This window comes from Lissotriton vulgaris, chromosome 8 (genome assembly GCF_964263255.1).
Source record: "Lissotriton vulgaris chromosome 8, aLisVul1.2, whole genome shotgun sequence".
In the NCBI taxonomy this organism is placed as follows: Eukaryota; Metazoa; Chordata; class Amphibia; order Caudata; family Salamandridae; genus Lissotriton; species Lissotriton vulgaris.
In genome coordinates, this window is record NC_141696.1 from 96,665,151 (window position 1) to 96,678,660 (window position 13,510).

A 13,510-nucleotide genomic window follows, 5' to 3' on the forward strand; every position below is an offset into this window, starting at 1 on the left:
CATGAGAACATGCACCTCACAAGCCACAATAATATGGCGCTATTCACAAGCCATATTTACAAGGAGCTATATTCAAAGAACTCCACAAATCATATAACAATGAACATATTTCACATTGCACAGCATAAGCAGATGCAGCAAGCAATTTAATGGGCAATTTAAAAGCATTTTTTACACACATTTATACAATTGGACCATCACAAAGATGTAACTGGCTTCCTCATGTAATGCCATCCTTCAACCCTGACACTTTAAACACCAAGATGAAAACCATTCCTTCCACCCTGAATAAGCCAAATGCCATGATGTAATGCAATCTCCTCACGCTGCAACTGTTCAAGCCCATAGGTCTAACAGGCTACATAAACTGCAACATTACGCCAGATGGAACCAGCGTTCAGGGCACTCCCTCAGAACACATGGGAAACTCTCTAAGCACATGGCCAGATCACACAGGATTCGTAAGATGACGACTACGCCAAATGTTATGGCTGGATTTTCTGAGTAGGTGGGATCAGCCCCTAGGGGCCCCTCCAACCCAGCCAGAACGTAATCACATCCCTCCTCAGGACCAACTATCCAGGCACCTGGGCACCCACCTGAAGATGGGGAACTCGCAATATACAAGCTCATATTATTAAAAACACCACTAAATCTATAGGGATACTAAGAATACTCACTGATTACTAGGGATATCCATACCCTACACCACACTTATATTCACATCAGTTGGTCTCGCGGCCACTCAGACCCAGACCGGTCTACCCTAGGGCAGATATGACACACAATCCGGTGCGTCTACACATGGGCCTGCAGAACCCAATGCTCCCTTTTCCAAACTGTTTGCAATCCTGCAAAACTACACGCTAGTTCAACCTCCTAGCGCTCTCACTTATTCAAGCCACAATCCTGTGGGTATCGGCACTGGTAATCCTCCCCAGTGTTCTCACTAACGCCGCATATCAACGACGACCACATTCCTATGAACACCTTTATATATATATATATTGGGAAGTCTCTTCACTAAGGGTCTGCTACTACAATAATATTATGGGATGGTGTACTAACTTAGTCCCTTAGTTGCAAGTCTCCTCTCTCCCTCACTATTACTTACCTGATCAGGGGTAGCATCTGTTCAAACAGCAATACCTACCAGGAAAGATTACCCTCACTGTACGGGGACAAAGATATACACACTATGTGATTGAGTTATTTCTTGATTTAAGCGCTCCTACTCCCTTCTGATCCATCAGTGGCTCAACAGCAACTGGCTAGAAGCCAGGATAACTTTATCATAAAAGAACTCATGCACACTAATTCACTAATTAATGGGGGTCATTTATTAGTACAATATAAACCTTTACACAGAACTGACAAAGACTATAGGTAGAACACACCGCTGAAAGAGAAAAGATTAAACATAACACTCCGCTGAAAGGGAAAGGATTAGTTAGACATCCTAGGGAATAAGAACAAGATTAAGGTGTTGTAAGTGTAACTAATTCAGACTACCTCACCTATTAGAAGGAAGATTTCTCTCTCAGCCTCTGGTGGGATTAGGGCTCTCTCTCTGCCTCTGGTGGGATTAGGGCTCTCTCTGTCTCTCCCTCCTTCACCACATCACCACGCCTCTGGTTCAGTTGCTCCAGCTGACAGCCTTCTTTGATGCTCTCTGCACTGCTTTCTCTCTCCTCATCTTCAGCAATCGTCTGCCTTCTTTCTCCATTTAAGAACTGCACTCTATTCTGCAGCTCCAGCAGACATCCTCTCTCTCTCTGCAAGCTGTTCTGAGCTCCAAGCTGAACTGAGCTCCCAGCTGTTCTGTGCTCCAAGCTGTTCTGAGCACCACGCTGAACTGCACACCACGCTGGACTGAACTCCAAACTGAACTGACCACTCCTCCTCTCCTGTAGCTCACTAATATGGAAGCTTGTCCTTTCATGGAAAGTTACGGCCAGTAACCTGCCGCCCACCAAATTCTTGTACCTCCCCGTACCAAGGACACGTTCCCAGCTGGCCAGCCTGAAGTTGTGTCTTCGGAGTGGAGAAAAATACATTCCTTCGATAGGGGCCAGCCCGAGCCGGTTCTCTCCAAGCGAACAACAGCCTTAACTATAAACTTTGCCTTTGCCCTGAAAAGCCTCTCAGCTTCATCAAGATGGAGTCCCTCTAGCTCTAGGCCTGTAGGCCTGAAAGGGGTGAAATGCTCCTTAGCTCTGTCAGAATACCTACATAAACCATACCAATGTGTCTAATATGTCAAAGCCAATAGGCAATAGACAGGTTAAAGTCAAGAATAAAGGCATATTAAGCAGCTATCCTCTTCTAGGTCTGGAAAAAGGGCTTAAAAGGGCCAACACAGGCTAAGAATACCTATACTAGATGCGAGCAAGATTAATGATCTATATCACTGCTAAATAAAGCCAAAAACTCTGCCATTACAGTATATAGATACAAAACCAATTTCAAAACACGTTATTAGAGGAAAACACACACACACAAAAGAGGAGCAAAGGATATTTATTCTTCATTACCCATGACGTGTGCACATGACGACAATAGTGAAGTACAGATTTTAAATAAAACCAAATTCAACAACACAGAAAGCAGACCCTTGAAGATGCTACAGCCAGTGCCACTTTATGAGAGGACAAGTTCAAAGTGTTGCACAAAGTGAAATTAAAACCAGTAAAGCAATACCTACATAAAGTGGAGGAGAAAAACAATGCAATCTACACAATATTAAACAAACCTCCCAAATGAAGTGTAGGATAAAGACAATTCAATCTACAACATATTAAATCAATGTAATGTTAATAAAATATTGTTCAGAGTCTCCTTTCCCAAACAAAATTCTGCTTTTGTCATTCTGGACTTAACCCTGTAAAAATTCTATAACAAATATCGTTGGTGGGAAATTGATATCTATCCAATAATCTTGGTTGTGTTCATCAAAAAACAGATACCATCCTCTCCATTCAGTACATAGTGTATATCACATGTGACAGACCAGTAAATAGGCCCAAAATTGCCAACTCCATGGGATAACATAGCACTGGAATTTAGTGAAATGCGACCCTACTATGTGGACACTCATGACCAGGACATCACTGATTACATATAGGGAGGCTTGCGTGAGGAGAGATCAACTTGTATAGAGTGACATCACAAAGGAAAGGGAGTCAGGGTAAAACCAAAAGCATCTTTTACTAAATGCAAAAATGTGAGGCATGCAGTCAATATGGAAACATAATGAGTTGTATTCACCTTGTAGGAAAAACATCAATGTTAAAAGGAGCATTGCATATAGGAGTGAATAAGGGCCAAATTTATAAATTGGCGTTATATGCAATCCATCACAATGAGGACAGGTTAAATGTACCACCAATACGAAGGTCCGCCTGCCCCATTTAAATAACGGTACAAAAGGGGATGGTAATGGACAGAGCATCTGAACCAATCAAACACTCACACCCAGTCAAAAGATCTGGATTTAATCCATCACCGTTCTTTAGCCCACTCTGCCACCCCAGTTCAGACATGGCTATATGCAAATCAGTCTGACCCTGTGCCTCATGGGAACAGTCCAGCCCGAACTGCCAAGCCATGCGTTCCCTGGACCGGAAACAAGCTTCCGGGGACCGGTTTCAGGCATTCCAGCCGTCTTCAGTCCGGCTTGCTTGAATCCAGTGGCTAAGTGAGCAAGGGACTCACGTCTGAGCATACCCTGCCACACTTATGGCGGCCAAAAGCAGTACAAAAGGGGGTGGTAATGGACAGAGCATCTGAACCAATCAAACACTCACACCCAGTCAAAAGATCTGCATTTAATCCATCACCGTTCTTTAGGCCACTCTGCCACCCCAGTTCAGACATGGCTATATGCAAATCAGTCTGACCCTGTGCCTCATGGGAACAGTCCAGCCCGAACTGCCAAGCCATACCTTCCCTGGACCGGAAACAAGCTCCTGGGGACCGGTTTCTGGCATCGCAGCCGTCTTCAGCCCGGCTTGCTTGAATCCAGTGGCAAAGTGAGCAAGGGACTCACGTCTGAGCATACCCTGCCACACTTATGGCGGCCAAAAGCGGTACAAAAGGGGATGGTAATGGACAGAGCATCTGAACCAATCAAACACTCACACCCAGTCAAAAGATCTGGATTTATTCCATCACCGTTCTTTAGCCCACTCTGCCACCCAAGTTCAGACATGGCTATATGCAAATCAGTCTGACCCTGTGCCTCATGGGAACAGTCCAGCCCGAACTGCCAAGCCATGCCTTCCCTGGACCGGAAACAAGCTTCCGTGGACCGGTTTCTAGCATTCCAGCCGTCTTCAGCCCGGCTTGCTTGAATCCAGTGGCAAAGTGAGCAAGGGATTCACGTCTGAGCATACCCTGCCACACTTATGGTGCCAAAAGCGGTACAAAAGGGGGTGGTAATGGACAGAGCCTTTGAACCAATCAAACACTCACACCCAGTCAAAAGATCTGGATTTAATCCATCACCGTTCTTTAGCCCACTCTGCCACCCCAGTTCATACATGGCTATATGCACATCAGTCTGACCCTGTGCCTCATGGGAACAGTCCAGCCCGAACTGCCAAGCCATGCCTTCCCTGGACCGGAAACAAGCTTCCGAGGACCGTTTTCTGCCATTCCAGCCTTCTTCTGCCCGGCTTGCTTGAATCCAGTGACAAAGTGAGCAAGGGACTCACGTCTGAGCATACCCTGCCACACTTCTGGTGGCAAAAGCGGTACAAAAGGGGGTGGTAATGGACGGAGCATCTGAACCAATCAAACACTCACACCCAGTCAAAATATCTGTATTTAATCCATCACCGTTCTTTAGCCCACTCTGCCACCCCAGTTCAGACATGGGTATATGCAAATCAGTCTGACCCTGTGCCTCATGGGAACAGTCCAGCCCGAACTGCCAAGCCATGCCTTCCCTGGACCGGAAACAAACTTCGGGGGACCGGTTTCTGGCATTCCAGCCGTCTTCAGCCCGGCTTGCTTGAATACAGTGGCAAAGCGAGCAAGGGACTCACGTCTGAGCATACCCGCCACACTTATGGCGGCCAAAAGCAGTACAAAAGGGGGTGGTAATGGACAGAGCATCTGAACCAATCAAACACTCACACCCAGTCAAAAGATCTGGATTTAATCCATCACCGTTCTTTAGTCCACTCTGCCACCCCAGTTCAGACATGGCTATATGCAAATCAGTCTGACCCTGTGCCTCATGGGAACAGTCCAGCCCGAACTGCCAAGCCATACCTTCCCTGGACCGGAAACAAGCTTCTGGGGACCGGTTTCTGGCATTGCAGCCGTCTTCAGCCCGGCTTGCTTGAATCCAGTGGCAAAGTGAGCAAGGGACTCACGTCTGAGCATACCCTGCCACACTTATGGCGGCCAAAAGCGGTACAAAAGAGGATGCTAATGAACAGAGCATCTGAACCAATCAAAAACTCACACCCAGTCAAAAGATTGGATTTAATCCATCACCGTTCTTTAGCCCACTCTGCCACCCCAGTTCAGACATGGCTATATGCAAATCAGTCTGACCCTGTGCCTCATGGGAACAGTCCAGCACGAACTGCCAAGCCATGCCTTCCCTGGACCGGAAACATGCTTCCGAGGACCGGTTTCTGCCATTCCAGCCGTCTTAAGCCCGGCTTGCTTGAATCCAGTGACAAAGTGAGCAAGGGACTCACGTCTGAGCATATCCTGCCACACTTATGGTGGCAAAAGCGGTACAAAAGGTGGTGGTAATGGACGGAGCATCTGAACCAATCAAACACTCACACCCAGTCAAAAGATCTGGATTTAATCCATCACAGTTCTTTAGCCCACTCTGCCACCCCAGTTCAGACATGGCTATATGCAAATCAGTCTGACCCTGTGCCTCATGGGAACAGTCCAGCCTGGACTGCCAAGCCATGCCTTCCCTGGACCGGAATCAAGCTTCGGGGGACCGGTTTCTGGCATTCCAGCCGTCTTCAGCCCGGCTTGCTTGAATCCAGTGGCAAAGTGAGCAAGGGACTCACGTCTGAGCATACCCTGCCACACTTATGGCGGCGAAAAGCGGTACAAAAGGGGGTGGTAATGGACAGAGCATCTGAACCAATCAAACACTCACACCCAGTCAAAAGATCTGGATTTAATCCATCACAGTTATTTAGCCCACTCTGCCACCCCAGTTCAGACATGGCTATATGCAAATCAGTCTGACCCTGTGCCTCATGGGAACAGTCCAGCCCAAACTGCCAAGCCATGCCTTCCCTGGACCGGAAACAAGCTTCCGGGGTCCGGTTTCTGGCATTCCAGCCATCTTCAGCCCGGCTTGATTTAAATCCAGGGGCAAAGTGAGCAAGGGACTCACGTCTGAGCATACCCTGCCACACTTATGGCGGCCAAAAGCGGTACAAAAGGGGGTGGTAATGGACAGAGCATCTGAACCAATCAAACACTCACACCCAGTCAAAAGATCTGGATTTAATCCATCACCGTTCTTTAGCCCACTCTGCCACCCCAGTTCATACATGGCTATATGCACATCAGTCTGACCCTGTGCCTCATGGGAACAGTCCAGCCCGAACTGCCAAGCCATGCCTTCCCTGGACCGGAAACATGCTTCCAAGGACCGGTTTCTGCCATTCCAGCCGTCTTAAGCCCGGCTTACTTGAATCCAGTGACAAAGTGAGCAAGGGACTCACGTCTGAGCATACCCTGCCACACTTATGGTGGCAAAAGCGGTACAAAAGGGGGTGGTAATGGACGGAGCATCTGAACCAATCAAACACTCACACCCAGTCAAAATATCTGGATTTAATCCATCACCGTTCTTTAGCCCACTCTGCCACCCCAGTTCAGACATGGCTATATGCAAATCAGTCTGACCCTGTGCCTCATGGGAACAGTCCAGCCTGGACTGCCAAGACATGCCTTCCCTGGACCGGAATCAAGCTTCGGGGGACCGGTTTCTGGCATTCCAGCCGTCTTCAGCCCGGCTTGCTTGAATCCAGTGGCAAAGTGAGCAAGGGACTCACGTCTGAGCATACCCTGCCACACTTATGGCGGCCAAAAGCGGTACAAAAGGGGGTGGTAATGGACAGAGCATCTGAACCAATCAAACACTCACACCCAGTCAAAAGATCTGGATTTAATCCATCACAGTTCTTTAGCCCACTCTGCCACCCCAGTTCAGACATGGCTATATGCAAATCAGTCTGACCCTGTGCCTCATGGGAACAGTCCAGCCCAAACTGCCAAGCCATGCCTTCCCTGGAAAGGAAACAAGCTTCGGGGGACCGGTTTCTGGCATTTCAGCCGTCTTCAGCCCGGCTTGCTTGAATCCAGTGGCAAAGTGAGCTTTTGGCCGCCATAAGTGTGGCAGGGTATGCTCAGACGTGAGTCCGTTGCTCACTTTGTCACTGGATTCAAGCAAGCCGGGCAGAAGACGGCTGGAATGGCAGAAACCGGTCCTCGGAAGCTTGTTTCCGGTCCAGGGAAGTCATGGCTTGGCAGTTCGGCTTGGCAGTTTGGGCTGGACTGTTCCCATGAGGCACAGGGTCTGACTGATTTGCATATAGCCATGTCTGAACTGGGGTGTCAGAGTGGGCTAAAGAACGGTGTGCAATAAACCCAGATCTTTTGACTGGGTGTGAGTGTTTCATTGGTTCAGATGCTCTGTCCATTACCACCCCCTTTTGCACCGCTTTTGGTCGCCATAAGTGTGGCAGGGTATGCTCAGATGTGAGTCCCTTGCTCACTTTGCCATTGGATTCAAGCAAGCCGGGCTGAAGACGGCTGGAATGCCAGAAACCGGTCCTCGGGAGCTTGTTTCCGGTCCAGGGAAGGCATGGCTTGGCAGTTCGGGCTGGACTGTTCCCATGAGGCACAGGGTCAGACTGATTTGCATATAGCCATGTCTGAACTGGGGTGGCAGAGTGGGCTAAAGAACGGTGAAGGATTAAACCCAGATCTTTTGACTGGGTGTGAGTGTTTGATTGGTTCAGATACTCCGTCCATTACCACCCCCTTTTGTACCCCATTGAAATAACAGCAGACCTTCAGCTTGGCCACAGTGTGAGTACTGTCTCCACTGTGGCCAAATGTTTCTGACAGCCCATACTTCGCAGAGCTATCAGAGAAATAGCTACATGTCCTCCTGACCTATTTAGGCAGACATGTAGCAAGGTTTTTACTGTAAACTATGGTAGTAAAGAACATTAAAAATATTGTGCTCCCCCTGCCCTGGGAGAAGACTCACATGATGAGGGAAGCATTATAACTCTTCTTTTCAGAAAGAAAATCCTGTCTTGGGATTTTCTTTTTGAAAAGAATGCTGTTTGCTACAAGGCTGCATCCTTCCGATGCAGCCCTGAAGCAAAACGTAAAATGATTTGGCAGGACCCACTGCAGCTGCAGTTCCTTTAAATACCTTTATAAATGATTGCCATCTTTGGGGTCATTTAGAAATTAAGTTATTGGCCTCTCCGCCATGGGGACAGAGTAATTAAATCTGAGCCTATGTTATTTATATGCTGCAATGTTCTTGCTCAAAAGTATTTATAGTTAGTCCAACATTATCCATGTACAAGAGATTTATGCATTATCAAAGAGCTATAAGATGGAAAGATTCCAGCTAAGATTGAGAAATAACCCCCCCCCCCCGAAAAAAAGTCCATGGGGGATGAGAATAAATAAGTAAATAAATATATTCTGCCCCTGTGAGATTGATTCAGAGTGACCGGGAAATGGAGCAAAGTAGATCAGAGTCCAGGTATATCATACATTATAATACACTATGATAACATTTACAAAGCATGCAGCTGCTACCAAAGAAGTATCCAGCGCTAGCTGCCCAATTGTATAAGAGAAGAAGACTACTTAAACCTCAACAGAAAGTTTATGCATCAAAAAGAGAAGTCTTTAGCAGTTTGTGAAGAAATTATTCGGAAGAAGCAAAGCGTAGGGTCATTCATGGGCAATGGGTTCCAGAGTTTGGTGGCAAAAAAGGAGCAACCTCCACTTCTTTCCTTGTGTACCATGGGAAGGCAAATATGTTTTTGCGCATTGGAGCACAATGATCTTTTGTTATCTATTATTATATTAATGTATACCAAGGAGTGTAAACATTGGTGAAGAGATGTATGTATCATTCATAACAGAAATGTGTTTTGTTGCCTTTTCTGAGCAGAAAATCATATTTTGGAAAAGTATTTTTATATGTGGTACGAAATATATTTAAAATTTGTGTTTGTCTACTGAATTGCTTTTCTAGATTTAAGGATCCTATGGAACCGTACTTGAGGTGGGACATATTTACAATCTTTAAAGGATTATGAAAGACTGTATATCTTTTGTACATTATTTGCTCAAAAAGCATTTGATGAAAGGATTATGGGAATGCAAAATGTAAAATGAATGTAGTAGCCCAAGATGGATTGTTTTTGTTAGATATGTAAATGTGTCTTTGTGTGTATATAGGTAGATATGTATGTGTGTGTATGCATGTTTAAACATGTGAGTGTATATGTATGTGTGTGTGTATATATATATATATATACTTATATTATATTTATGTGTGTGTGTGTGTGCGTTTGCTTACCTAAATACATATATACCAGTGATCTGGTCACTGATAGTGTGCATTTTCCTTGCAGGATGGAAACTTGCAATGTTGATTATATATTTAATCAAAATTGAAAGTTTCCACTCAGCAAGGAAAACGGTAGAACATTCACAAACTGACAGCCGCATTGCGACTCAATGGTTCAACCAAGACGCAGATGTCTGTTCATGGCTAGGACAACATTTATTACATATAGATAGGATTGCTTGAGGACAGAACAACTTGTATGTAGTGACTTCACAAAGGAAAAGGAGTCAGGGTAAAACCAAAAACAGGTTTTACTATGTGCAATAAATGTAAGGCGTGCTGTCAGTATGAAAACATAATGAGTTTTATTCACCTTTTAAGAAAAACATCAATGCTAAAAGGAGCATTTCATATAGGAGTGATTAAAGGCCAAATGTAGAAAGTGACCATAGATGCAATCCATCACAATGATGACAGGTTATATATACCACCAATACAAGGGCTGCATTCCCCATTTAAATAACAGCAGACATTCAGCTTGGCTACAGTGGAGAGTACTGTCTCCACTGTGGCCAAACTTCTCTGTCAGCCCTTACTTCCCTTGGCCATACAAGAAATAGCTTAATGTCTTCCAGACCTATTTAGGCATACGTGTAGTATTATTTTACTGTAAATTTCACACTTAGTTTTTGTGGAGAGTCTCAGTGGATATCCATTCCTTATGGTGGTATTTCTTGGGATCCAGTACCTCCTGGCAGGTAATCCTGACCAGTGACTGATTCTTTGATGTTCTGTCTACTGGGTCTCTGTGGTCCGCTAGTTCTTGCAGGACCTAAAACTTGTTACTGAGGGTAACTGAGTATTAACTGGTGTTGTGTGCATGCAAGAAAATTCTGTTGTTAGATCACTGGTGTTGGTTTGCTGGTTCAAACCATCAATGCTTTCTTCAGTTTGAGCTTTAGCCTGGCCATTACATGGCGATGGTCTGATACCATATCTGCTCCTCTCAGTATTCTCACATCATGCAGGAACCTCTGGAGCTTCTTGGCAATACATGCATGGTCAATCTTATTCTCACTTAAGTGGTCTAGTGACACTTACATTTCCTTGTGTATTGTCTTGTGATAGAATACACTACTGCCTATCACCAGACTGTCAGGGAACCTGGATCTGGGAACCTTTCACCAATCTCCTTCATGTTGCCAAGTCTATGGTTGCTCATGACTTTTTAGTACCCAAAGTTGCTGCTTCCAATCTTCGCATTGAGGTCTCTCATCAGTATGGTGAAGTCTCTCTCATGGCATTACTCTAGAATGGACTATAATCTGCTGTAAAATCTTTCTTTTTCTTCTCCTTTGCTGTCATTTATGGCTGCATAGCAATAGTTTACATTTGTGTTGATCCATTATTCTTTGTGCAGAAGGTCCCTGTGATGATTCTGGAAGCGAGAGCTTCCCACCCATTCAGAGCTCTGTCTGATGCTGGTGTTATCATCAGTGCTACTCCCTGAGTGTGCTGGGTCTTCTCTTGTGCATGTACCGGTATTTATAGAGCGCACAGCTACTTCCCTGAGGTAGTGTCACGGCGCTGTCCGTATACCGCTTAGGAACCCTTTCTGGTTTTCCCTGTGAGTGTCCACTCCTGGGCACCTCCAGGGTGAAACCAGGCATCCCAGCACTTTTGGGGCCGTTGTGGAGATTAAGCAAGCTATTGCCCAGAGTCGCAGAGTGGGACCCATGATTAGAATAGGCACCGAGGTGAGAATTATCAGGTCCGAGGAAATTGAGCCCAAGACCCGCCGAGGCAGGCATTGAACCCTGGTCCCGGGCTAGACCTCTGCATCAGGGTCTGCCACTCTAACCATTGAGCCACACTTCTCCACACTTCTCTGCATATCCAGAATAAAGCAGCATGCTGCCTGCAGCCAGTCTTTTCTGTCTGGGCTGTGTCCACCTGGTCTCGCTCATGTCAAGCAGGGCCAGTTTAAATTTTTTCATCTTTACTGCCACTTGGGCTGTCTTGCATGTCTGGTACATAGTCCTCATGTTCTATGTTCCCATGGTGATGGTCTTAGCCATCTTCGTGGCTTCTAAGGATGTCTGGCTTTCGCCACAAGGCATCATAGCTCTCTGTGAAGGAGATTCCTCTTTCCCCAAGGCTGGGATGTCTTTTGGTTGACATTTCTGTAGCTAAGATTTTATTTTTGTACGTTAGGGTCGCTAACCTCTCACATAACCCTCCTCCTTTTACACCTGAAATTTGGACCGGCCATGGCAGAGTTTCATCCCCAATAAATGCATTAGTATATTGCAGGTCAAGCTAGCTAAGTGGCATCATTGTTACAGAAGGAACATCTTTTACACCATTGATTTCTTAACCGCTCCTGCCAAGAAGTATTAAAGGCATGATGCAGAGGAGAGAAGTTTTAGTCCTTCCTGCACCTATCTGACTAAAGGCGTGCATTGAAGTTCCACAAAGCAACCAACATGTAACATCAATTTGATCCTGTTTTTGAATATGACAGGAATTCATACAAGAGAGAACATGTGCATGATGGAATGTGAAACTTAACAATCAAAGTATTATAACAATAAGTACAATTCTGCCTTCCTATGGGCAGTTTCAAGGAAGGCATACAAGTGTCATAATGCATTAGGAGTTCAAAATCAAAATCAAAATTAACTTTATTCGGATTTCAATATGAAAACCACAAAAGTACAAATTTATACTGTAAAAAACACTGATAAAAATAGATACATTTAAAAAGTACATGATATGAATTAAAATTTGTTCACTGTTTTCTGTGCAAATGCATTTACTAGAGGCCGTTTTTAAATGGGTTCACGGAGTGCTCATAAGTTCATACGGTGTTTAAGGCACACTCTAAGATAATGCGCCACGGATCTTGAGACTAGTAGATTGTCCAAATGCTGCAGTGCCAAAAATGCTGGGCGACATCTTCTGATCTTCATTACTTTTAGGATAGGTAGAATCCATCTCTTCCGAAATGGTGTGTAGAAGGTACAGAAGAAGAGGACATGGATTGTGGACTGTGGAGAGGTGGAGTCACAGGGGCATGGTGTTCTAGTGTATGTCCAGTTGTTTTGGGTGGGGAATGAAACCATGATGTGGAAAAGATTGAACCTGAAACGGGTTAACAGTAGCTTTTCAAAGTGTGTCAGGTCTTCCTGTAGATACGGTTGTATAGATGGGACAGATTGTATCATGAGGCTATGTTGAACTGCTGGTTTACCTATTTCTGACATCAGTCTTAGTTGGTTTAAGTGGGACAGACATATCTTTTTTAGTTCCTTTTTTGCTATGTCTGTGACTGACTGTGGGTCGTTGAAAAACCTCGATAGGCCAATATCTGTGAGGAAGGTTTTTACATAATGAAGCCACCTGATCTTTTCCATGTGTTCTAAGTTCATGCAGTCCTCAATGATTGCTCTTGTGAGTGTACATTCTTCCGTTGCCCATATTCTTCGCCATAGCATTATGGGTTGGATCTTGATCAGATCTGAGATATATTCTAGTCCAAGTTCTAAATGGCATCCAAGGGTGGTCGTGCTCTTAGGGACTGCTAGTAAGAATTTGAGGAAGGTGTTTTCAACCTTTTGGATTTGCTCAGCGTTTGCCATTCCCCAAACTCCTGCACCAAAGATAGCCGTGGTGATGCATTTTGCGTTATATATCTTTAACATCTCCGACAGGGGTTTTTTCCCTAGGCGGAGAGAAAAGGCTTTTAGAGCGCCGACTGTTCGTATGAGCGATAACTTGCGGGAGTTAATTGCATCTTTCCATTTGAACTCCTCATCGATGGTAATTCCGAGATATGAGTAGGTTTTTGTTGTTTCAAGTGGTGTGTTATCTACTAAAATTGTTTTCATCCTTTTCCTTTTGCTG

The 13,510-nt window shown here is 45.1% G+C and overlaps 1 protein-coding gene across 1 annotated transcript in view; it reads left to right on the forward strand.

Moving 5' to 3' along the window:
* The window catches only part of LOC147693515 (uncharacterized), a 134,723-nt gene that overhangs the window by 41,528 nt on the left and 79,685 nt on the right, over nt 1–13,510 (forward strand). The window contains exon 3 of the mRNA XM_086936036.1: nt 9,287–9,316. Within this exon, the coding sequence (XP_086792162.1) occupies nt 9,287–9,316 (30 nt within the window). The remainder of the gene's footprint in view (nt 1–9,286; nt 9,317–13,510) is intronic.